The sequence below is a fragment of the Micromys minutus genome (assembly GCF_963924665.1).
Source record: "Micromys minutus genome assembly, chromosome: 27".
In the NCBI taxonomy this organism is placed as follows: Eukaryota; Metazoa; Chordata; class Mammalia; order Rodentia; family Muridae; genus Micromys; species Micromys minutus.
Window position 1 is genome coordinate 40,329,776 of NC_137962.1, and position 25,610 is coordinate 40,355,385.

Sequence of the window (25,610 nt, forward strand, 5' to 3'; positions counted from 1 at the left end):
AACTAGATGTGGTACACACCAATATCCTAGCATTAGGGTAGCCGAGGCAGGAGGATTGAGCTTTAAAGCCAGCTCAGGGTACATGGAGAGTTCCAGTATGAGCAACTTTAAAAAATCCTATATCAAAAAAAGAAACTTAAAAAAGGCAAAAATAACTGGGCATGGTGGTGTGCTCCTTTTATCTTAGCATGCCCAAAGCATAGGGTGGAGAATCTCTTGTGAACTCAAGGCCAGCCTGGCTGACACAGTAAATTCCAGGCCAGCCAGAGCTATAAGATGAAACTCAATAAACAGACAGACAGGAATAATCCTGATGGAGGAACTGGTTGGAATAAGTGAGTTACTTATTCCAGGGAGAGGACTTACGTAACTTCTCATGACCATCTCTTAAGGAGAGTCAGGAAGGGCTGCTGAGTATGCCTACATATGATACTGCTTGCCACATGGCACTGGGCGAGAAGGGGCAGCAGCTGCTTGTAAGTACGATGACAGGAAACCACAGTGGCTCTGCCGGGGCTGTGGGACAAGGTTCTTTATTCCTCTTTTGATCAAATCTGTGTTTGCTTTTCAAATGTGATTATATGCTACTGAAATAAAAATACATTTATTTTTTAGACAATTTCTGCTCTTGGATTTTGGGATTGCTGGAAAGGAGCAGACGCGGGAGCCCTTGCAGGAGGCTGAGCTCTGCTGTACTGGTCCCTGTGGTGTCCAGAGTGGGGGTGCCCGGGAAGGAATCATTAGAGGGAAAGGAGCATCACACATCGGGGTGCAAGCGTGCCCAGAGGCAGAGTAGGTAGAGACACTTGTAACCCTAGCACCTGGGAGGTGGGAGGTAGAGGCAGGAGGATCAGAAGTTCAAGATCACCCTGGGATACAAAAGATACCTTTTCTTTAACGACTTATTATGTATTTTGTGCACATGGGTACTTTGTCTGCGTGTACATCTACACTCTAAAAAAAGGTCATCAGACAGGTGTGAGCTGCCATGTGGGTGCTGGGAATTGAACTTGGGACCTTTGGAAGGGCAGTGAGTACTCTCAACCACTGAGCCAGCTCCTATAAAAGACATCTTGAGCTCTCGGTCCCATATTGAACTCGAGTTGGAAGAGGCGAGTCCAGTCTCAAAATGGAGGATTCTGTGAAGCCTGGTGCCCATTTAACGGTGAAGAAAATTTTTGTTGGTGGTATTAAAGAGGATACGGAAGAATATAATCTGAGAGACTACTTTGAAAAGTATGGCAAGATTGAAACCATAGAAGTTATGGAAGACAGGCAGAGTGGGAAAAAGAAAGGATTTGCTTTTGTAACTTTTGATGATCATGACACAGTTGATAAAATTGTTGTTCAGAAATACCACACTGTTAATGGGCATAATTGTGAAGTGGAAAAGGCCCTTTCTAAACAGGAGATGCAGTCAGCTGGATCTCAGAGAGGTCGTGGAGGTGGATCTGGCAACTTTATGGGTCATGGAGGAAACTTTGGAGGTGGTGGAGGAAACTTTGGTCGTGGAGGAAACTTTGGTGGAAGAGGAGGCTATGGCGGTGGAGGTGGAGGCAGCAGAGGTAGTTACGGAGGTGGTGATGGTGGATATAATGGATTTGGAGGTGATGGTGGCAACTATGGTGGTGGCCCTGGTTACAGCAGTAGAGGAGGCTATGGAGGTGGTGGACCAGGATATGGAAACCAAGGCGGTGGCTATGGTGGTGGAGGAGGAGGATATGATGGTTACAGTGAAGGAGGGAATTTTGGTGGCGGTAACTATGGTGGTGGTGGAAACTATAATGACTTTGGAAATTATAGTGGACAGCAACAATCAAATTATGGGCCCATGAAAGGGGGCAGTTTTGGTGGAAGAAGCTCAGGCAGTCCCTATGGTGGTGGCCATGGATCTGGAGCTGGAAATGGTGGATATGGTAGCAGAAGGTTTTAAAATAAAACAGAAACGGCTACAGTTCTTAGCAGGAGAGAGAGCGAGGAGTTGTCAGGAAAGCCTGCAGGTTACTTTGAGACAGTCGTCCTAAATGCATTAGAGGAACTGTAAAAATCTGTCACAGGAGGAACGATGATCCACAGTCAGAAATGTTACTGCAGCTGAAACAGGAAACCCTTCCTGTTCAGGACGGTCATAGCCACAGTTTGCAAAAAGTGCAGCTATTGATTAATGCAATGCAGTGTCAATTAGATGTACATTCCTGAGGTCTTTTATCTGTTGTAGCTTTGTCTTTTCCTTTTCATTACATCAGGTATATTGCCCTGTAAATTGTGGTAGTGGTACCAGGAATAAAAAATTAAGGAATTTTTAACTTTTCAAAAAAAAAAAAAAAAGACATCTTGAATCCCAGCCCTTGGGAGGCCTTGGAGAAGCAGCTCAGCTTCTGTGAGTTCAAGGTCAACCTGGTCTACATAGGGAGTTCTACACCAACAGCTACATAATGATAGGATGTCCAGGCTGAGGAAGTGAGTGTTTGACGCACTCCTCATGTGGAGTCTGAACTCACTGAGACAGCACAGCATGAACATCCTTGGAAACATCTCTCAAATGGTAGGAAATCAGAGATATCCCACCCCCACCCCCTGGGCCGGTCTCCAGTGCCCTGGACAGCACCAAATTCTTTCTGTCTGACAAAGGTCTCTGAGGTCTACCTGGAAACCAGCTGGCCAAAAAGTAAATTTGGAGCTTGGGGATGTGGCTCAGGTGGTAGGATGTTTGCGTAAAACACACAAAGTCCAGGAATCATGGCAGTCCAGCATGGTGGCATACATCTGTAATCCCAGTATCCTTAGAAGGCAGAAGCAAGAAGATTCAAAAGTCAAGGCCAAGCTCAACTATACAGTGAGTTTGAAGCTAACCTAGAGCGCATTAGATGATATTTCAAAAAAAAAAAAAAAAAGCCACATAAGCCAGGTATAATGTTATAGGTCTATAATTCTCATTAAAAGAAGGAAAATTAGTAGCTCAAAGCCAACCTCAGCTATATGTGAGTTTGAAGCCACCCTGAACTACATGAGACCTACCTCAAACTGCAACAGGCCCCAGACCTTAGCACAACTGACTCCATGATATTAGTACCATTCAGGCTGTAAAACTCAGTATGTTGATAGTACCATTAGCCAAATGAAGACCAAAACCTAATCTATTAAAGTACATAGTTATGGGAAAGTCTCTCAATGTACTAACCTTGCTTTTTAGCCTCTGTAGTTTCAATTCTGGATAACTGTTCTTAACTCAAGTACATCAACCCAGAACATGTTTTTTTGTGCTTAACAGCTTGTCCTGAGAAAGGTTCAGTGCTACATTGGGATCCTGAACACCCATTATAGTCAGTGGCCAGCTAATAAAGACTTTCTGTTGGCTTAAACCCACGTCTGAGCAGTCATCTGTTGTGACTGACTACCCCACAGTAAAACCACACACACAAGAAATCATGTGGCACAGAACTGAGAACTTCCTACAATCACAGGTGACCTTAAACATGGTTCCTACCTTAAGCAAACCATGTAACTGTGACATCTGTGTTAATAGTTAACTGCAAGTCACTGCTATTGAATGGTATGACATTAAGGAAATAGAACGCTGCCCCTTAGTGTCATTTAATCAAGAGTGAGATCGGCCTTGGCTTCATGCTCCCTGTGGTATGAGTCTGAATGATTTGAGCCTACGTAAAGGCTGCCCTGTGGATCTGGCCCTGTGTCTGACTCTGCCTTATACGTCTGCTTCGCTCTCTTCGTGAACACTGCAGAGCTGTTTGAAGCGGGAAGGAATGAGGCACCTTTCAGAAATCTTTAACAGAGTTTTACAAGGGATTAAGTCACTGGCTCCGACTGACCCAGAAAACAAACACTTTTACAAACACCACTGTTTTTCAAGCACTCTCTGTAGATTGTGGTCAACATTTATGGATATTTTTATAAGATTGCTTTCTTCCAATAGTCACTGTTTCCAGTGAATATCATAACTTACACTACTCTCCTAATGAGCATGGGAAAGTACTTATGATACAGCTATTCACTCGTTTAGGTTGTAAAGGCCGGTTACATGGAAATCCAAGGCAAGTTACGTTGTTAACATTGTTCTCCTAAAGGCGGGTGAAGCAAGCTGGCTGAGTACACGGTAGGATGGCTCTCGAGTGGGTGGCCACTAGGTGTTGAGGTTCCAGTTCCCTACAATGTGAAGAGCCATTTTTAACATAATGCTTGGCCACAGCTCCACCCTGACAGAGCCTGAGGAGAGGCCCTGAGCTAAAACCACCCAGGCAAGCCGCTACAGATTGATTACAGAAACCTGGGGACAGGCTGTTAAAGATGGGAAGATGTTGCAGAGTAGCTGATGACCAATACATGCGCCACAAGGATTCCATTCCCACCAGAACCACATGCAATAGAGGAGACTGTCCTCACTCTTCAGAGAGGGACCAAGGCTGAGAACAGCCACACAGGAGACCATAGTGGGGTCCTGGGAAAATGTCCTGCAGACAGGCAATCCACTCAAGAGTGGCAACTGTCAGTCACTCTTATTTTGCTGTGACAAAAGCAATTATCAGGACAAAAGTGTTTTTGTTTGGGTTGGGTTGAGTTGATGTGGGGGTGGGGGGACTGGCCTGCACTGGTGTCTGTACACCACTGTACCGGGTGACCATGACAGTTAGAAGAGGGCATCACATCCCCTGCAACTGGAGCTACACATCATGAGCCATGTGAGTTGAACTTCAGGCCTCTGGAAGGGCAGCCAGTGCTCTTAACTGCCATCTTTCTAGCTTCAAAGGGCTTTGGTTTTGATTCACAATTTGGGGGTATAGTCAGTCGTGGTGGTTAAGGCCTCTAAAGTATGAGACCTGGGTCACATTGCATCCCCAATTAGGAATAAGATAGAGCTAAATGCTGGTTCTCTGAGGCTCACTTTCTCCTTTTATTCAGTTTAGGAACCCAGCCCATGAGGCTGGAGAGATGGCTCAGCGGTTAAAAGTACTGATTGCTCTTCCAGAGGTCCTGAGTTCAAATCCCAGCATCCACATGGTGGCTCACAACCATCTGTAATGATATCTGATGCTCTCTTCTAGTGCATCTAAAGACAGCTACAGTGTACTTACATATAGTAAATAAATCTTAAAGAAAAAAAAAAAAAAAAGAACCTAGCCCATGGGCTACTGCTACCATATTCTGGGTTGGGGTCTTCTGTCCTCCTTAAACCTTTCTGGAAATGCCTTCAAAGACTCATACATTTCGATGATGAAGATTAACTCTCGTGGGAGCCGAGTCCTTACCATTCTCCACATGGGTTTCCTTCACATGCACATTGGCTGAGGATTCCTTTTCCTTTTGTGTGGTGCTGTGTTTTTATGTTTGTCTGTTTTCTTTCATTGGATTTGTTGGGTTTTTTTTTTTTCTCACCAACTTTCATGGAGTTTTGGGGTTTGTTTTTAAAATTTCATTTATTATTTATTTGTGTACACGGGCACGCACACAGCAGCAGACGTGTGACGATCAGGACAACTTGAGGGAGTCAGTTCTCCCCTCCGACCAGCCAAGTCCCCGGTACTGAACTCAGAGCATCAGACCCGGCAGCAGACACCTTTATCCACAGAGCCATCTTGCCAGCTCAAGAATTCTCAAACCTGAGAAGACAAATGGTTCCCACGGGGGTGGGGGTATGAAGGGACAACTGGGTGATATTGATTACACAGCAGTTGCCAGATGAACCCTCTTTTCCACAAAGACATGGTAGGTGAATGGGAAGGGGAGACCCATAGACTCGGAACATCAGCCCTTGACAGGCTTCGGTCTCAGCGCCCTCAGCTCTGCAGCCAATTAGAACATCAGCCACCAAGCCAAACTGGATTCTTCTCTCAGAAACTAAGCATCTTTGCACTGTGAGTGCTTATTTTTAAAAAACACAGGGGAAATGCTGACTGGATAAAGATCTCTGTCAGACTACAGGCTTTAAAAAAGCACTGAATTCAATCTGGCATCCCAGACGGGATGTAAATCTGCTACCGGGCAGAGCTGATGGGCAAGCAGGAGACGCTGCAGCCCGAGCGCACCATCCGACCAATCCATCAAGCCGAAATAAAAAATAGCACGCAGCAGATGCACTTCGGCAAGGAAGAAGGAACAACAGGCAACCCTGTCTCGCTCCTTCCTCTGGGCTGCATAAACAAGGCTGCGTGCTGCTTTGCTCTCCACCACAGAAGCGCCCACTCGGTCTCATCACAACAGCTTCCAAAAGTCTGTCACCCGCTTCTTCATTTCTCTCAGAGATGCTATCACCGCTAACCTAGTCTCTCAAGAGGGTTCAAATCGCCAGGAAATAATTGGATGCAAAAACCCCTAAGGAAAAGACAGTGGTGAAATAGCTCAGCTCTTTTATGTGGTGTTGTCTGGCTTCGCAGTTCTGAAACAAAGTGACAGCCAAAATGCATGACAAGACCCCCTACCACCAGCTGCATGAAGTTTTAGACAAGTGTGCTGGGAGAAGTGCCCAGAAGTCCTTCATCTTATGCACTGCAGTGGTTTAAATATGCTCTAAAATGTATCCTCGCTCTCACCTTGAATTTTGGTAGGCCAAAGGACAGAGGTAGAAAACGGTTACTCTGCCCAGCTTTAAGTGATTGACAGCTCCTGTCTAGGCACCAAGTAGCACCCTGTGAGGAAGCCCCACGGAGAGAAAGGCCCACAGGAACAGGGGTGAGGCACCTGCTGAGCTGCCAGCCAGCTCCACAGCAGCCCATGGGTGAGCTCCATGGAAACAGGCCGACCCTCCGGCTCACTTGCCTCTTCCTACTGCAGAGGCTCTCAACCTGTGGATTGCGACCCGTTGGCAAACCTCTGTCTCCAAAAACATTTACATTATGGTTCATAACAGTATGATTCATGATCTGTAAGTCTCAGTACTTTGGGAGGCAGGAGAATTGCTGGAGGGCCAAGGACACCCAGGAGTACAGAGCAAAACCTTGTCTCAAACAAAACAAAACGTTAAAATAGGGCATGGGCCTGGACAGTAAGGCTGAGGTGAGGGCCACAGACTGCTGCTCCTGTTCTTCGCTCTGAAGACCCGGCCGTTCTGCACGAGCAGCGGTGCTCCAGAAGAGGACTGATGTGAAGCCTGCTGGGCTGGCTTGAGTCACTCCCTAAGGCAGAGAAAGGGAAGAACCCTGGTTGGAAGCGGCTCCCGTTCTCCAGCTCAGCCCTTCTCTGCCCACAGCTGCCTCCTGATGAAGGACCTGAAAGGAGGAGCACGCTAGGCGAGATCTGGCAGAGAGGAAGGAGCGTGCCCCTCTTCTCCTCGAAGCTGAAGGTTTGCCTTGTCCTGCAGAGTCCCAGCCACCAGCCCTGACCCCAAGTAACACGCAAACAACCTGGACCCGGAACCAGCCTGGTGGCCAGGCCACCTCCATCATGCTTGGCACTGGAAGGACATTGTGCAATATCTGGGAACAGTACACGAGTCACAACTGGCATGAAACTGGCTTAGATTGTTCTGCAGTGGAGATAAAAAACATCAGAGGTGTTTCTATCTAGGCCAAGAGAGGCCCTCTGATTCCTTCACTCTAGAGGCAGAGGCAAATGGATCTCTGTGAGTTCAAGGCCAGCCTTGTCTACATAGAGAGTCGCATGCCAGCAAAAGCTCCATAGTGGAACCCTGTCTCAAAAATCAGAGTTAAAACAAAACAAACGTCCTCTAGGGGCACCGCTGCAGGTGCTCAGCCACCCGCAGTTTTTGTTTGCCTCCTTCGTTTTCTCAAAGTTTCTCCTTCATACCCTGACATCTTTCACTGTCCCAGTCACTGAACTGCAACTGTCCTGTAGCCCTGTCCTCCGCAGTCCAGCTCTGCAGGGTTTTAGGAAGCAGCGCCCTGCCAGCTTCTCCAAGGGGAAACCATGAGTACCACAGCGCCATCGTGTGGAAGCTTTGCTCAGGGCATGCTGCAAGGGTACTGTGCTTCGAGGCCAGGCAGCGTCACCCTCCCCAGCTTAGCCTCAGATGGCCCGTGCTGGCTGGCAGGACTTTGGTGGCTGGGAGAGGAGGCAGCACTCTAGAGCCAACGCAGAGTCTTCTGGGGGCGAAACAGCATCATTGAGATGCCACCCCCAGTTCTCTCTGTATCCCAAGAAGCTTCTTGATTTCCACATGTCTCCGTGTCTTCCTCCAAACGAAGGTTGTGGCTTCCATTGCTCCTGTTTCATACAGCGGCAGGCTGCAATGAATTAAGCATGCAAGGGGCTGACAACAACGTTAGGCGTTCCTCTGCTAAAGCTTTAGTATGTTGGGACATTTAAACTCTGAGCATAACCTAAAGGATGCCATCTCAGCATCTATGAGAATAATCCTTTTTGGTCACAAAGCAATGTCATACAGCAACAAATGCCACACACAGCACAGCTGGTCACACCTGGCACATTCTGGTGTTTTCGGCTCCATTTTGTTTTGTGGGAGATGAGGTCCCATGTAGCCCAGATTGGCTATGGACTTTAAGCTGACCACATTGATTTCCCTAATGCTCATAACTCAATCTGAAAGACAGTTCTAGCTGTCTGTCCTGGTTCCCTTCCTCTGCTTCAAGCTTATGCCCTGAGGGGGACGGGTGAATGTACATAGGACATAGGTACCACCAAACACCTGAGGGCTGTTTGGCAGCCTGCTGAGAGCTTAACCTATGTCACAGGCTGTCAGCCTGCTAGAGAAAAGGGAGCTGACATCATGCCAGCTCCCGGATCCTGCCATTCTTAAAATGTCACAACCTTTTTTGTTCCCTGAGACAGGGTTTCTCTGTGTAGTCCTGGCTGTCCCGGGACTCTCTCTGTAAACCAGGCTGGTCTCAAACTCTGAGATCCACTTGGCTCTGCCTCCTGAGTGCTGGGATTAAAGGTGTGCACACAGCCGCTCATAAAAGTCATGCTGTTCTCAGAGGAGAAGTGCCGGGCTATTAAAGGTGAGGAGACTATCAAACAGACATAAACAGGACTACTGGCCCTGCTTTAGAATTCAGACTGTGGATCAAGCAAGGAAATTGGCTCTCAAGAAACTGCTCTGAAAACCGCTGAATAAGATGGGTAGGTGGCTGGGGAAGAGAAAGTGCTGGAGACAGAGAAAAGCAGATATGGAACTGGGAGGGGCAAGAGCACCCCAGCCAGATGGCTCCTGGCATTATCAGCAACAGCTGCAGCAAGAGGCTGACCTCAGAAGCCCAGGGATCTGGGTATCCCACCGTGGGTGGGTTGTCATCCTGGATGAGGGCAGAGGCTAAGACAAGTGGTCACACAAGGCAGAGGGACCACTCTGTCCCATATCTGATCCCATCTGCCTTCAGTGGCCAGGAGACTCTCGGTGGAAGGCTGACATGGCAGTGGCTGGCTAGACCGAGTCTGCTTGTTTCCCATACTCTGTTCTGGAGGAAAAGCCTGCACAGCACTGGGACTTGCCAATTGGACAGAGGACAAAACAGAACAGGATGTGGCCAAGACGGGCCGGATGAGAGCATGACAGTGGGTTTTGGAAGGGTACATGGGCCGTGGAATGCAGTGAGGAAAATGGATCTGAAGGTAGAACTTAATTTGGGTCACTGCTGCACCTCTTAGAGTCAGCTCCTAGTGTCAGGCTCTGAGGCAAGTAATGGAGATAGGCCCTGCAGTGTGGGAGGCACAGACTTCCCTGTGCTCGCAGATGAGCACTAAAGAAACCAAGAATGCTGAACACGGAGGGAGAGATGTATATATAACCTGTCTTCTACCCAGAAGGCTGGGAGTGGAGGTGGCTAGGAGCAGAGGTGGTGACCTCTGCACTGTCTGATCAAGACAGTACCAGATCCTCCCCCAGACCCTTAAGAAGTCACATGTAGTCATCTATAGAACCCATCTTTGTGGAAGACATGACATGTACTTTACAAAATATTTCAATGTAGTCATTCTTAAGCTTTATTGTGCACCTGGAAACTTTCACCCAGTTGTGTTGTACTTCAATATGCCTAAAATAAACCACCCAGCGTCGGACTCTCAAAGTTTGATTTAACACCAGCTACTGAGTCATGTTGAACTAGGCTGCCTTCCTGGCTCACAGAGATCACAGATCATTGCTCCGGAGGCCGTGGTGTTTGCAGAGACTTACACACACTTCAGGGCTGACGAGAGATTGAGAAATAAAGACGCTGGAGCTGGGGATATAGCTCAGTTGACAAAGTGCTTGCTTTGCTCAGTCCCAGCACCACATAAAACCTAGTCAGGTTAAATGAGACTCTATCTGAGAAAGGAAAAGATGTGGGGGAGATGGAGAGAGAACAGAGGTAGAAAGAGGAGGGGGAAATGGAGGTAAGAAGACAGAGAGGGGGAGAGAGGGAAGAAAAAAAAAGGAACATAACAAAACAAACAGAGACTGGTAGCTGACGGTTGCCAAGAGGAGAGTTGACCTCCACCAGAGGAGACAGAAGGGATCCAGAGACAACGCAGAATCTAGAACCTGATAACACTTTTCTCAAATGGAGAGTTCTGGGAAAGTCTTCCAGTCCCAAATGCAGAACACAAAGACGCCTCAGCAAACCACTAATTACTGAAAGAGTGAGTTGGAATGGAGTGGTAAATAGAGTTCTGCCCATTTTCCGAGTGGGCACGTCATATATCCCCTCTGACAGAAACCACTTGCTGAGATGTGCAAAGATTCTCAACTTAGTGTCTACTGAACGGCCTCTCTGGGTTTGGCGCTGTAGCAGGTTGGCACTGAGCATCCGCAGATGAGTGACAACCACAAGTCTCTACTCTCAGAAAGCAAGGTGGGTTACAAAGCAAGCAGGAGTGAGAAGGAAGCAACACTATTCAGAGAAAATAATGTGAGCAGGTGCTCTAAGTACTCAGACACAAAGTTCAAAGTGAACAGCAACTGTTCCCAGACTGTAAGAAGCTGGAATATTGGTTAAAATGTGCGTAAATGAGGGACTCGCAACTCACGCCAGTGGGAATGGAGGGAAAGGACCAGGCACAAGCTTCCCAGATGACACTTCACCTTGGATACTGCTTCCTCAACAGTTCCAAAGAAGGGCTTTAGAAGTACCACCAGCACTTGGGGGCCGAGTGACTTGCTCAACCATAAGAAGTTAGGTTGGGCAGAAAAGAACCAAAGACCACAGAATAACCCCTTAATCTCACCCGCGCGCGTACACACACACACACACACACACACACACACACACACACACACACACGACAGGACCTCACGTAGTCCCTATGTAGTCAAGAATGACTTTGAACATCTGAGCCCTCCGGGGTTCTGGGATTCCGTGTGTGTCATCACACCCGGTTTACTTGCTATTGAGAACCCAGGCTTTGGGTGTGCTAGGCAGGCACCCAATAGAACCCCAGCCCGGTTAATACTAAGCTTCTGAGGAACAAAGTTTCCTCAGCATTAAAGTGAACACAGCCTTCCAGCCCTACCAAGAGTGGGCAATGCCAAGAAAGCGCAATACAGCAGGAACTTGTCCCAAAGCCACTCCTTCCTTCCCGCCCTCCCTCACTGGTCCCACACATCTTCCGGTCCCTCCCCCAAGATCTCATCCCTTCCGGTCGCGCCCGCCTCGGCCATATTTTTTTCCGTCATCCTCATTGGTGAAAAATGCCGAGCCGCCCCCAAAGTGCAGAGAAACGACATCTGGATAGTTTTTACCGGAAATGACGCTAGGTCCGCCCCTGAGGAAGTGACAACAAGAGTGCCCTTGACGGGCAGGCCGGCTGGGCTCTGCGTCCCACTGCTCACGCTGCCGGGAGGTAGGAGCTCCGCGGGTTGGGCTGAGCCGTGGTGACATCGCGCTCCTATTCAGGAAGGCGATCGGCAGGCGGAAGCCCCTAGAGGGAGGAGGTGGCTTCGGCCGCTGCGCGTCCTGTGCTCCCAGTTCCCCCTCACCCCCCACGAGTCCTTTCTTTGGGCTTCCCTCTGTACACGTGCGACCCGCTTCACTTTGGTACCCCATGTTTGGTTCCTATGCCTCTTAGTTCCTCCTAAAGTAGTTGGGAGTCTTCTTTGCTCATCCTTCGACAGCGTCCCTTTCCTTAATTTCCCATGAAAACACTTATAAAAGAGTGACTGATAGAGTAAAGATCTTACAGTTAATTGGCTTTGGGTTCCAATTAACTGTACTTTAAAAGCTGGGCTACACTGGGCATGTCACTTAACCTACCTGTTGCCCTGACTGTGGACGGTATTCTAACGTTTCTTTAGAATTGATCGGGGAGAACCAATGATGTAACCCCCTTGAACCTTGTTCCTCCCTCCACCGACCTTTTATAATGCCACCTCAGGCTTGATTTCCTTTGGTTGCCAACCTAGTTTGTCTGTCCTAACTCAACGTCTATCCGGTGATTCTCATTCCTCACTCACCTACAGATATCGTTTTGGTTGTTGTGGGGAGGTTTTAGAGACCAGGTTTTATTGTATAGCCCAAACTGATCTTGTCTTATATCCACCTGCCTCACCCTCCGAGGTGAAGGAAGGACTGATGGGTGTACCCCACCACTCCTGGCCCCCCAAAATCATATTTCCATGCATTTTGCTTCCAATTCTGCATGTTCCCAACACCTCATTATTCTAAATACTCTGTTTTCCTAGTGTATTGACTTTCTATTGCGTTTTCTAGCTCTTTCTGCCTCTTTCTCCCACAGATGGCTCAGAGGCTTCTCCTGAGGAGGTTCCTGACCTCAGTCATCTCCAAGAAGCCTCCTCAGGGTGTGTGGGCTTCCCTCACCCCTAGAACCCTGCAGGCCCCTCAGTACAATGCTGGTGGTCTAACAGGAACGCCCAGCCCAGCTCGGACAGTACACACCACCAGAGTATGTTCAACAACCTTTAACGTCCAGGATGGACCTGACTTTCAAGACAGAGTTGTCAACAGTGAGACACCAGTTGTCGTGGACTTTCATGCACAGTGAGTACTGGGGTCAGTAAGCAAGTATTTATTAAGTACCCACTATGGCTCACAACCGTGTGTAATGCCTTTACCTACATAAACTCATATGAAGAAGCATGCAGTGTAGTGAGAGACAAATCGGCAATCTTCCTAGTGGGCTAGGGTAAGACTTCCTATGTCTTGGATCTCACTGCCCGAAAAGCTCAGAGCCCCCCGGTGTGGAAGAACATCATTTTATTTTAGCATCCCACCCACTAAAACTGTGGGAAGGGCTGGGCGAAACATTATCAGTGCACCCCAAGCACGCATGGGATGGGCAGGGGGTGTGTCTTCTCAGTACCAGAGTGTATCTTAAAGATATGTAATTACCTGCATTTTAGCCCAGTATTTATTTCCAGATCATTACACCTGATTGCCATCTGGTTTTCTAGACAAGTCTCCCAGACTCTTTTGTTTTCTTCCTGGTCCTTTCTCTGACTCACCACGTTGTCTTGGACAGGCCAGTGCGTGTCCTTGTCATTTGAGATAAGGCCTTGTATCCTGGCTTTTTAGATATAGATTTATTAATTGATTGATATTTCCAAATGGAAGTTTGGGGGTCAAGGGTAGGGGTTGAAGTAGGGTCTTGCTAGGTCAGGCTTGAACTTACCTCCTCCTGGCTCCACCTTCTATATATGAAATTACTGGTATGTACCAGCTAAAGAAAAGGGTAAACAGTTCAGGGATCTGTGGACGGCAAGTAGTCTGCCTTCCTGGTATGGTGGAGGGCTTCCAAAAGAAATAGTCACTGGGATAAGCCTTCTTTTTCCCCCCATACAAGGTAGCTGATTGCATGGTTCAGGTTTGTTCATTAATGCCAGGCACACATCTGGTACCGCATACAGAGATGCTAGCACACTGTCTATCCTAGGAGAGTTCCTGCTCCCCAGTTGAGGAAGGATTGCTCCTGTCCATTGCGGTATGATCCTCAGCAGTTGACACAAAATGAAAGAAAGTCCAGGAGTGAAAGGGTCACAGAGAGACACTTTGTCTAAAAAACAAAACAAAAAAACAACCCCTTGGACTGGAGAGATGGCTCAATGGTTAAGAGCACTGACTGTTCTTCCAGAGGTCCTGAGTTCAATTCCCAGCAACCACATGGTAGCGCACAAAGTGAGACTGTGTTTCAAACCACCACCACCATTCCTCTTATCACCTATTCCCCCCCCCCTCCAAAAAAAAGGGGGATAGGGAGAAGAAAGATGCTTTTAGCGACCTTGAGGTGATCCTGGCTCTGCCTGTTTTATCAAACGAGACCAGGCTTCACTATGTAGCCCAGGCTAGCCTCAAATTCCTGTTCCTCTTCCTTCCTGTCTTAGTTACTTTTTTCTTGCTATGACAAAACTGACAGAAGAAACTCAAGGGGGAAAAGGAGCTGGCTCACAGTTCCAAGCACGGTCCATCACAGTGGAGGAGCTGCGGTGGCAGGGGGTTGGGGCAGCTGGTCACATTACAGCCATAATGAAGCAAAGAGGGATGACTGTACTCAGCTCCCAGCTCCCCCTCTTTTACTTCTTAACATTTATTTATTACACATGTGCGTGCATGCTTGTGCCATGTCATGCATATAGAGATCAGGGGTTAGCCTTCCAGACTTCCAGAGTCTTTCCCAGCATGCAGGCTCCCAGAACAAACTGGGTTGTCAGTCCCCCCCCCCCACACACACACATACACAATTGGTGGGTCTATCCCACCTCAGGTTACATCATCAGAATAATCCCCCATGGGCATGCCCAGAAACTACTGGGCTGCACCCATCGCCAGGCTATGCCTCTTACCATCCTGTCATCTGCAAAAACACCACGGGCCTTGGTTCTGTTAGGGGCTGTTGTCTCTGAAGGTTCTGCATATCTCTGAGAAGGTTCCAGCACAAAGGCTGGCCATTGCAGATGCTCCTGGGATTGTTCCCATGTGGGGCCCAGGGAGACTCTGGGGAGAAATGTGAGACAGTGAGCATTCAAGACTGACTGTCCCTTCTCACCTTTTTGAGGTGGTGTGGCCCCTGCAAGATCCTCGGACCGAGGTTAGAGAAGATGGTGGCCAAACAGCACGGGAAGGTGGTGATGGCCAAAGTGGACATTGACGATCACACAGACCTGGCCATTGAGTACGAGGTATGTGTTGGGGCAGAGAGTTGCCTGAGGGAAGCCAAGGTGGGAACACTGTGGGGACCACCCACTAATCAGTAAGTGACGTGCCTGGCATTGTTCTGGAGCTCTTCAAGGGTCTGATCCGCTGACACTATTAGGAAGTGGATTGTGTGTCCCACAGCACTAGGTCCTCCGCTGTCTCATATCATAAATGATATGAGATAGGGTTTCCTGTCATTTAAGCTGTCCTTGAACTCCTGATGCTCTTGCTTCAGCCATTAGTGTTAGTATTATAGGAGTGTCCACCGCAGTTGGCTATAAGCTTTCCTCTCAAGTCTTCCTGTCCTACCTGCTGTTAATTAGATTTCTCAGCCCATGCCCCGATAGACCACACCAAACAAACACGGTTCCACGTGGAGAGGTTTAATAGACCGGGATGGGGCAGGGGTCAAGGCCAAGTGAAGAGAAGAAAAGAGAGCGAGAAGGAGGGGTTTCGGTCTTTTGTAGGGGTAGTGACGTCACTTGCTCCCAGGTGGAGATGGGATTCTGAGCTGATGTCTTCTGGGAATGCTTTGGCTGTTTCCATGGCAATTGATGTGCTAGGTTCCTGTCACCTGTGGGTGGAGCCATTGCTGGAGGAAGGGGTTATCCTAATGCCAACACTACCCACCTCAGTTGCGTCCAGCCATTGCTTAAGAGTCCTAGGGGGCTGACATGCCAGGCATGTGTGATGGTGGTAAGGGGACATAAGTGGAGACCCTTGTTCCCAGGTGTCCCTTGTTCTGTTGAGAGAAAACACATGATGAGATAGATGATCATTCCAGCCCGAGATGAAAGGTTGTCTGAGAAGAGGTACTGCAGGTTGTTCTGAGGGAATGGCCAGGGCAGGGAAAGCATCACGTTCCGGAGCCTCTGACCTGAAGCGTGAGTGAGGGCACAGAGAGGAGAGAGCTGAACACAAAGTCCTGAAGGAGCCAGAATGGTGCCTTGCCTTCAAAATCCAGAGATGGGGGCAGGAAAAATGCTTCAAGTTTAAGGCCAGCCTGGGCTACAGAGCGAGCCTTAAGTCTCACTACAGACACCAAGAAAGACAGGAAGGAACTGGCACCATATGCCCTGTGTATGTGGGCATACTGCTCCAGGACACGTCCTGGGGACAGGTACTATTGCCTGACAGCAGACAACTGAGCTCGGGCCTGGAGAGATGGCCCAGCAGTTAGGAGCCCTGACTGGTGTCCAGGGGCCCTTGGTTCAGTCCCCAGCACAACTGTGACACCAGTCCCAGAGGCTATGGCTCTCTTCTGGCCTCCCCTAGCATGGCATGGCACACGGTGTCTTTGATATTTGACATAACGTGCAGGCAAAACGCCCACCCACATAAAGGAAAAATAAGGATTTCAAAACAAAGCACTCTGACCTCACCAAACAGCATTCCGGAATGTTGGGCTGGAAAGATGGCACAGTGGTCAAGAACACTGGCTGTTTGTTCTGGAGGACATGGGTTCAAGTCCCAGTACCACAGGACAATGATAACTGGTCCGAGAGGCTCAGACACCCTCTTCTGATCTTTGTTAGCAAGATTCCCATACTCATAAAAATTTTTGAAGTTTAAATAAGTAAATAAATAAAAACATTCAAATGCAGCCAGTCTGTGGTAGCTCACACCTCTAATTCCAGCATTCAGGAGGCAGAGGCAGATAGATCTCTGAGAGTTCAAGGTCAACCTGGTCTATAGAGCAACAGCCAGGGGTACATAGGATAACACTGTGTCAAAAAGCAAACAAAATTTTAAATAAACAATATCAAAGTTAAACAAATCTGTAAAAATTCTTTAAAGAGCTTTGAATGTCTGAAGGGGCAGGTGGTTGACACATGAGGCTTTTCAAGGCAGTGACTACTGGAGCAGCTCAGCTGCCTCTAAAGTCCCCAGCCACAGGACAAACTAAAGACCACAGCATGAAGTTGGATTTGGCCTGAGGACCATGGTCCACCGAGTGCTTTCAAGTATGGGCTCCCAGTACAGAGGCTGTGGCAGACACGGACATACACTTTGGCTTTCAGAGTATTCAGAGTTGAAGGTTTTGGCTTGGGGACACTCAGCCAATGATATCTGTGTAAATGTCCAAACTCTGATGCGTGCTGTTGAGAGGTGGAAATGTGTGTGTAGGTGGGAGTCTTTTGTTTTCCTTTTTGTTTTGTTCTTTGATTTGGCCTTTTGAGGGAGAATCTTTTGAAGCTCAGGATGGCCTTGGTGTCACCACGTAAGCATGACCTTGCATCTCTAATTTCCTGCCATGCAGTGCTTACCAGCATGCGCTATCACGTCAGTCAGAGGACTCTCAGAGGACGTAACGTGAGAACAGACACCTGAAAGGAGCAGTGAGTGAAGCGCCTCAGGAAAGAACGCCTGGACCACCTCAGTTAAGGGGAGAGAGAGGCCCTTTGTGTCTGTGGATCTAGATGGGAAGATCACAGTTGGGGGCCAGGTGGCTGGGAAAGCAGACAGGACTAAAACAGAGGCTTTGGGGAGGCTGTGCCGACAGTGACACTCTGACAGAGCCAAGGTCACACCTGACTGCCTGGGGACCAGCTCTGCTTCACAGACATGTCTGGTCTGGCTCTCAGAGTATTTTAAAAAAAGGGAAAAGTGGATGCTGATATTTAAAACTTAGGATTTGTGCAAGCCAGGCATGGTGGTGCAGGCCTGAAAGCCCAGGCCAACATCGGGTCAGCCTTTTCTCCAAAAAAAGCTCTGAAGAATCTACTTCTCTTGAAACACCAAGACCAGGGCGAACCTTTCCCACCCTCTGGATGCAAGAGGCTGAGAGCGGTGGAGAGCTTCTCTCAAGAGTTCAGACACACAGGCTTAATTAAGCAGGTTCACCTCCCCCAAAGCATTGGGAGTACAGTTACCCATCCTCTGTCCAGAGCCCACCAGAAAGGGGTGGACAGTGTGGGAAAAGTTGCCCATCTCTTGAGCTGGACGAAGAGCAGGATCATGAGTCAAAGGGTGGGAATCAGGCTGCTTGGGGCAGAAGAGAGGAAATGCATGCTGGGAAGACAGGGCCTCTTATAACTGCCGCCTGGGTAGAGGGAGTCGCTGCTTTTTAAGCCCTCTCATCCATTGCTCAGTTGCCCGGGGCAGGACCTTCAGCCTTTGAGACACCCTTGACTTTCCACAGCTCACCCATTGCACACCCACCCGGTGTGAAAATTTGACCTTCTGGTAAGAACTCAGCTGAAGCCACACAGGGATACGGGGCATGGATCAACCTACCATTTCTAGGCTGCTTCCTAGGCTCTCCCATGTTGGTTTCAGCCTCATGCATTTGTCAGAAAGTTGTAGACCAGCCACGTGCCAAAGCTTGGGAACTAATAACACATAAAGCAGCCTTCCACCAACAGGGGTCCCGTGGGTCCCACGGGTGACTGGAGTTCCCAGCACCATAACTCCTCCTACATTCCAGTGAGCCTGGGATGGGAAGAGAGTGGGCAGCCTATAAGGAAGGTGAAAGTTCTTGGGACCCTTTTGCTCTGCCTGCCCACCACCCACAGTGCACGGGTTACACAGAAAGACCTCTGCACCAGCCTGCATCTCCTCCTCCTGGCCTCCTTGTTTTGTCAAGCCCTGGGCTGGGGGCTCTGAGATCCCATGATTCTCAACAGGATTATCCTGCCTGCTCCTTGCCCTTCCTTGCACCGTTCTAAAGAGAAGCCAAGAAGGAAGATGCCACCAAGTAATCCCCAGCCCCCTGGGATGATTTCTATAAGGTCTCAAGCTCTCTTCCAGATGTGGAGCAAGCTTTTCATAAGAATTGCTCAAGGCAGTTCTCAGAGCCACTTCCCAAGCCCTCCTGACCCCTCATCCTTCCTCCATTACCACTCAACTCCAGGAGCAGGGAAAGTCCTTGAGGCCCTGGGGGTTTCCCTGAGAACCCCCATTCCTATTCTGCATGGCCTCATCTTGGGGAGCCCAAGGCTTTACCCCGTCTCTCTCCTGACCACTGAAACCTTGCCAGTTCCTGGGGGATGAATAGGGAGGGAGGGGGCCATCTGCAGTCTTCTGAGACATCTCTCAGCCTTGCACTTGAAGGTGTGGTCCTTCAGTATTTGAGAACACGCATAGTCTCCTGTAGCCTGACCACTCTTGCTCCTTGTGGCTGTCTGAAGCTTTTCTTTTCTTTTTCTTTCTTTCTTTTTTTTTTTTTTTGAGAAGAGAGGGGTGGGGGTTGTCATGTTTTGTGTGCTCCAGACTGGACCCAAACTCAGTATGTAGCAGAGGATGGCCTTGAACTCCTTATCTTCCTGCCTCTACCTCCTGAGATTAAAGGCATGTCCCACCACTCCAAGTTTAAATTGGGATAAACCGGGCTGGAGAGATGGCTCAGTGGTTAAGAGCACTGGCTGTTCTTCCAGAGGTCCTGAGTTCAAATCCCAGCAACCACATGGTGGCTCACAACCATCTGTAATGGGATCTGGCTCCCTCTTCTGGTGTGTCTGAAGACAGCTACAGTGTACTCATACATTAAATAAAATTTTAAAAAAATCTTAAAAAAAAAAAAAAAAAAAGAAAGAAAGAAAAAATTGGGATAAACGTGAGGCTTTGCTTGCTAAGTGAGCATTCCAACCAACCCATCCATGTCTGCAGCCTGGTCCGTCTCTTTGTTTTGGTCGTTTTTCCTTTTTACTGTGTACACCCCAATAGGCAAATCAGTAACTAGTTTAAAATATATGATATTTTAATCCTTTCTAGTTCCCGTTTGGAAAATAAGTGCCTCTCAAACTTGAGTGTGGCCTGTAGGTGTGTGGGGTCAGAGGACAACTTGTGGCCATTGGTTCTCTCCACTATGTGGGTTTCGGTGCTTGGACTCAGGTTGCAGGCTTTGTGACAAGTGCTCCTAAACACCCAGCGACCTCACTGGTCCTCCCGGAACATTCATTCTTTCCATGTTTCATACGTGCGTGGTGGCAGTGTTGCTGTGTGGGAGTCTCTGTGCACATTCCTGGGCATCCACGTGGAGGCCCACAGTAGATGTTGGGAATCATCCTTGTCACCTATCCATGGAGGAAGGTCTCGACCCCAGAGCCTGCAAACCAGATTGCTGTAAGGATCCTTTGTCTCTGCCCTCTGAGGCTGAATCAACAAACAGAGAGGCCACCACACCTACCTGGTGTGGCATTTATGGAATTCTCAAAGAGCAGACTCTGGAACTGAGGGCTCTTCCTGAAGAGGGGAAAATAAAAGGCAGATTATGACCCAGCGTTTCAGGAGGGACGTGATTTCGTCATTCCTAGATGGCTCTGTGCACACACAACTGTGTGTGTGGTGGGTGCCTGTGCACATGCAGCCTTAACGGTGCTGTTGGGTGTCTTTGCAGCTCTCCTGGTTATTCATTGAGGTGGGTCTCCCAGTCGAGCACAGAGCTCACAGATCAGCCAGCCTGCATGCTGCAGGATTTTCTGCATCTGGAGTGCTGGAAGTGTAGGCAGTCACCACACCCATCCAATATTACCTGGGCGTTGGGATCTAAACTCTAATCTTCATAGTTGCATGGCATCAGAGCCCTCTCCCCAGCCCCATTCTGCATGGGTTCTTTTTAAAGGTTTATTTACTTATTTAATGCATATGCGTACATCACATCGTACATTGTAGCTGGTAACCACTGAGCCATCTCTCCAGCCCTCTGCACATTTTTAAGATGACATGCAGGAGCCTGTTCTTTCCTTCAACCATGTGGGTCCAGTGGTTTGAACTCAGGTCATCAAGCTTGGTGGCAAGTGCCTTTTACCCATTTTTCCAACCCTGTTTTGTTTGTTAATTGATGGATTCCGGTTTTTCAAGACAGTGTTTCTCTATGTAACCCTAGCTGCCCTGGAATTCACCCTATAGACCAGGCTGGCTTTGAACTTAGAGATCTGCCTGGGTGCTGGGATTAAAGGTGACTTGGTTGGCAATAATGGTTTTCCTAAGAACTCTCTCGTATTTGCTTTTGCAAGACCTTTGCTTTGGCATTTTTTATTTAAAACATGGCTCCCTGAATGCGTCTCTGAATTGCCTTTCCCCTGCTGGGGCCTCTATTCTTTCTGGCTCTCACCTTTCCCTCTCCGGCAGAAGCAAAACCAAACATACCACATTTCTTATTTGGAATCCCTGCTTAACTTTCTGATGTCGCTCTCTTGGTGACAGCACCTGCATGCAAAAATAATAAAATGGACCAACCCAGGGAACCAGCATTTCATGAGCCTGCATATGTGTGAGCATCCAGGATCTTCCTGTGACATCCCCCACCCACCGTGTGTCCCTCAGCCACAGAGGTCACCAGCTTCCCATGGCATCTGCTGTGCTGTCCTTTGATGATTTCTTAGCAGAGTTGCTAGCAGGTATATCAGGGTAAGACGGGATGTTGCAGGACGGTAGGGAGAGGCCATGTGAGCATTCACATTCCAGGCTAGGAGGCCCCTGTGGCTTCTTGGAGCAGGACAGGTAGCATGTCTGAGCATGTCCTTCCCCCAGCCCCTTGATTCCTGTTGTCCTGCTGGAAGTGAAGAGGTGTTCCCAACACTTTCCTCAGACCATGTACAAGGGCCCGTGCAGTATCATGGATGGTCGAGTCTAAACACAAGCCTCCATGATTAAGCAGCAAAAGCCTTGGCCTCCTGTCACAGCCCAGTGTTCTGGGACGCTGCAGCTGCGTGCATACATGCATGTTGACATGTGTGCTGCTCAGACTTACAAGAAAGCCCTTGAGAACAGTGACCAGACCTCAGTTGTCATGGACACTAGCCTGGTCTTTGTGTGTCCCAGCACACACAGAGGCTCGCACACACAGCACAACCGTACAGGAGAGTGTCTCAGAGGATCAGGAGAGGCTTGCTTAGACAAGCCAAGGGACCAAACAAAGGAAAGCTCCTTGTTTTGTTTCTGGGTTTGGGATGGAACCCAGGCCTTATGCCTATTAGGCAAGTACTCTACCACTGAGCCACACCCTCAACCCTAAGCAACATCTTAAAAAAAAAAAAAAATAGAATATTTATTTTAAAGGACAGAATGTTTCAGCCAAGTTAAAAGCTAGTGGTTGAACATGTCTCCTTCAGTTGCCAGCCTCCTGGTGCTGCAGTTCATTCACCAGCCACTAGAGGGTGCACAAACACACCTAAAGGGGTTTCCTGGAGCCTGTTTTGCTGGTCCCTGCCTTTTCCTGGAGAGAGAGCAAGCCTGATGCTAGGTTAATGCCACTACCCATGCCAGAGTCCAACAAGGACAAGAGCCTGCATGAAGGCTGTGACTAGGGACACTCATGGTCAGCCCAGTTCCTGGTGCTGGCACGTACTCTGTGACACCCACATTACCCCCAGGACCGTCCTTAAAGGGATTGGAGGTACTAAAACAAAAGCAAGGACTGTGTCCTACATGCTGTGGTTTTCTCACTAGGAATGATGCCGGAATTAGGAATGTCACCTGTCATGTGACAACTGAGGACTGTAGGCCTTCACTTCTCCCTTTTGCTCACTTTGAACATAATCTCAGTCTGGCCTCTGAGATGACTCATCCCACAGCCCTCAGGTTGTGTGAAGACCTAGTGGGTGTCTGTACATTGCTCTTTTTGCTTTGTAGCTAACATGTGTGTAAGCTAAGTCCCCGTTTATCTTGCTCAGTGTATACAAGTTCTCAAATGCCGGCAAACACCAAGCATTGGTAAACTACCGTGCCAGGCCAGCCAGGCTCACTTATACTTCATGTAATCTGTATGAGTCTCCAGAGCTGTGGAACAGGAATGCCCCTTTCCATCTATCTGCCAGGCCTCATCAAAGCCTCCGAGTGCATATGGCAATCCCCTTCCACTGTGTGCGGGAAGGGGCTGTGAGCTTCTGCTCCCTGATGACCATTAACTGTAGCCCACCAAAGTGATCCTTGGGGGGCCAAGCTCCATCACAGCTGTAGAGCCCTGAACCCTGTGCTGTATTAGAGTGCCACTTGGCCTTCCTATGCTCAACTGAAAGTATTGTCACCGTCTCACAAGCCAAGACGAGGTAATAAAGGGCTCACCAGGTTCACCCAGGGTAGAAGTGAGGTTGGGTCACCCAGCCCTAGAGCTGGAATCCCTGACCCCTGAGCTCTCTGTGGGACTCTGAGCTCAAGCATTCAGCATCAGCCATGCATGCCCAGTACACAGAGGCCGTGAGGTTCGGACACCGGCCTGGCATGCTGCACACACACCGGCTATTTTCATCCTGTCATTCCAGCCAAACCGCTGGACCAGTGAGTCAGTCCTGTGGTTCAGGGAGGAGGAGACTGCCGGGAGGTTGCAGTAGAAGAAGCTCTGGTGGATGGGCCTCCTCCCAGCCCCGCACCAAGCAAAGACCCCATTTCTTTTGGCACTTCCTGTGACTTTGGCTTTCTCAGCAGAGACTTAATAGGAAGGTGTATGAGATACATTCACCTCCAAGTGATTTGGACTATGGTTCCCTCACCCAGGTGTCAGCTGTGCCCACCGTGCTGGCCATCAAGAACGGGGACGTGGTGGACAAGTTTGTGGGGATCAAGGACGAGGACCAGCTAGAAGCCTTCCTGAAGAAGCTGATTGGCTGACAAGCAGGGAAGAGGCCTGACTGTCCTCGCCTGCTGGAAGCCCGGTTAGGGAGGGCTCCTAGCAGAACTCCTAGCCCTCAGCTGACATCCTTCCTGCCCTGCCCCTCTGTTTTGTCCTTGTGGGTCTTGCCTTTGGCAGTAGACCTCCAAACCTTGAAGCCACCAGCACTTCAGAGCCAGCCCTCAGCCATGGTGGCCAGGAGAGGGGCAATGCTGCCACTGGTGTGAGGGGCATCCTGTGTGCTCCTCCTGTGCACCTACCTTGTGCTCCTTCTGGGGGCTGTCCCTATTCCTCTAGATGCTGGAAACCATCCTGGGCCAGCCGTAGTCGGACCGTACATGCGGTCACCCCATCCCCATCTCCGTGGTCCTCTGGTCTGAAGCCCCATTCCCACACGTTTGCCTCTGGAATATTTCCTCTCCTGCCTCTGAACAAGTGGGAGTAATGTATAATTCTCTCATTTTTGTAGGTCTGTAATAAAGAACTTTATGTGATCCTTCTACCTCTTGGTGTAAAGAACAAAGCCCACCCCACACCCTATATCTGTCCCTTCTCTTGCTTGTCCCCTCCTTGGGTAGCTGGACCTTGGTTTTGGTCCTGTGAGTAGGAGGAGGAGCTGTGAACAAGTCAGGCCAAGGAAACCAGGTCTGTACTGCCACTGGCTGCTGTTCTGTGGGCACTGGGCACCTGGGGCCCAACACTGTCCCCAAGTCCTCTTGGGTTCTCCACCCCTCTCCACCTGAGTTCTGTCCATCATGGCTCCTCATCTGGGCATGCCATGCCAGACATCCATTCTAAGGCCCAGAGTTGGTTATGCTGTTTCCCAAAATACAGACAAGGGTTCAAGGAACAGTCTGGGTTCTACCAAAAGTGGTTGTCTCAGAAACCTGGCTCCTGACCCCTCCTGGCTGGGTGGCACTTCTTCCCATGTATGCCCACAGTAATTTCTGGTCCTTGGGACCGGACCCTCCACCCTTCCTGCTCCCTCTCCAGCTCCCTCGCCTAAGAAGAAAGCCCAGCCTGTCACCCTCCCAGGCTAAGGGCCACTGTCTCTGGATGCCCGTTTTCAGCAGGTCCTGAGTACTTGAGGGCAGGGTTTTCACGCCCTCTGGACTGAGTTTGCAGTGTCCTTTGGTGTGTGCATTTTCACAGTGGCTATGCTGTTCCATTTCAACTCACTGAGAGCTACCTGGGGACACACAAGAAGGCTGCCATTCCTGAAGCAGAGCAGGGCAGAGGGTGGAGGTCCAAAAGACCTCAGGGCTGGGGGGAAAACTGGCCTAGTGACTTCTGCAGAGACCACAAGCAAGGTAAAGGAATGGCAGCCTTTGGCCAGAGCCCCTGCTGAGTTCCCGGTGTGTCTTCATAGTAGCTTCCAAGGAGTCCATTAGGGTCAGAGGTTAGAGCGTGCGGCCAAGGCCACGAAGCCCACCAGTGTCCAGGCATTTGTCTTCTGTACCCTGTTGTTTTGAGACAGTCTCATGTACACCCAGCTAGCCTTACGTTTGGTAAAGATGACCTTGAACTCCTGGTCGCCCCTCCTCTCCCTCTGGAATTTTGGGGTTACAGGCATGGTACCATCCATCATTCTCTAGTTTTGTTCAGTGCTGGGGATTGACCCCAGGTTTTCATACATGATAAGCAAGGATTCTACCAACTGAGCTACATCCCCAACCCCCCCACCACTATATAAAATGTGTGGCTTTTATGTCACAGGCTGAGTTGTGGGCCTGTTTTACAGAAGACAAATCCAGCTGAGTTGAGTAACTTTCAGATACTCCCATAAGGAAGGGGGCGTGGCCAAAATCAAGTCTGCCCTACTGTACCCCACTGCCACCCCTTAAAAGGTACCGTTCACCAAGCACTTTTACATACATATTACCTCATTTAATTCCACTCCGATGAGGCAAGGATCATTTCTGTATTCCAGCAAAGAACCAGTTCAGAGAAATGGACCTGCCCAAGGTCACATCTAAAACCAACTGAAGTTGCCAGATACAACCCTA

The 25,610-nt window shown here is 49.1% G+C and overlaps 2 protein-coding genes across 2 annotated transcripts; both read left to right on the forward strand.

Annotated features, from left to right (window-relative positions):
• Positions 1-1,129: 1,129 nt before the first annotated feature.
• Positions 1,130-2,148, forward strand: LOC308438385 (heterogeneous nuclear ribonucleoprotein A3-like; the record flags this gene model as incomplete). The annotated part of the gene is made up of 1 exon (XM_080939739.1): positions 1,130-2,148. One exon carries the CDS (start codon positions 1,130-1,132, stop codon positions 1,931-1,933), a length of 804 nt encoding a protein of 267 aa, XP_080795865.1. The 3' UTR covers positions 1,934-2,148.
• A 9,443-nt stretch (positions 2,149-11,591) lies between these two features.
• Positions 11,592-24,106, forward strand: TXN2 (thioredoxin 2). Its single transcript, XM_080939409.1, has 4 exons — positions 11,592-11,748; positions 12,640-12,902; positions 14,914-15,037; positions 23,490-24,106. The coding sequence occupies exons 2-4, from the start codon at positions 12,640-12,642 to the stop codon at positions 23,601-23,603; spliced, it is 501 nt and encodes a 166-aa protein (XP_080795535.1). The 5' UTR covers positions 11,592-11,748; the 3' UTR covers positions 23,604-24,106.
• The last annotated feature ends 1,504 nt before the right edge of the window (positions 24,107-25,610 follow it).

What these genes read in the sequence shown, in the direction of transcription:
- TXN2 (XM_080939409.1), top strand. Translation starts at nt 12,640, where the DNA reads ATGGCTCAGAGGCTTCTCCTGAGGAGGTTCCTGACCTCAGTCATCTCC. An exon ending in GTCGTGGACTTTCATGCACA is followed by an intron (nt 12,903 to 14,913) that starts GTGAGTACTGGG and finishes CACCTTTTTGAG; the next exon opens with GTGGTGTGGCCCCTGCAAGA. An exon ending in ACCTGGCCATTGAGTACGAG is followed by an intron (nt 15,038 to 23,489) that starts GTATGTGTTGGG and finishes TCCCTCACCCAG; the next exon opens with GTGTCAGCTGTGCCCACCGT.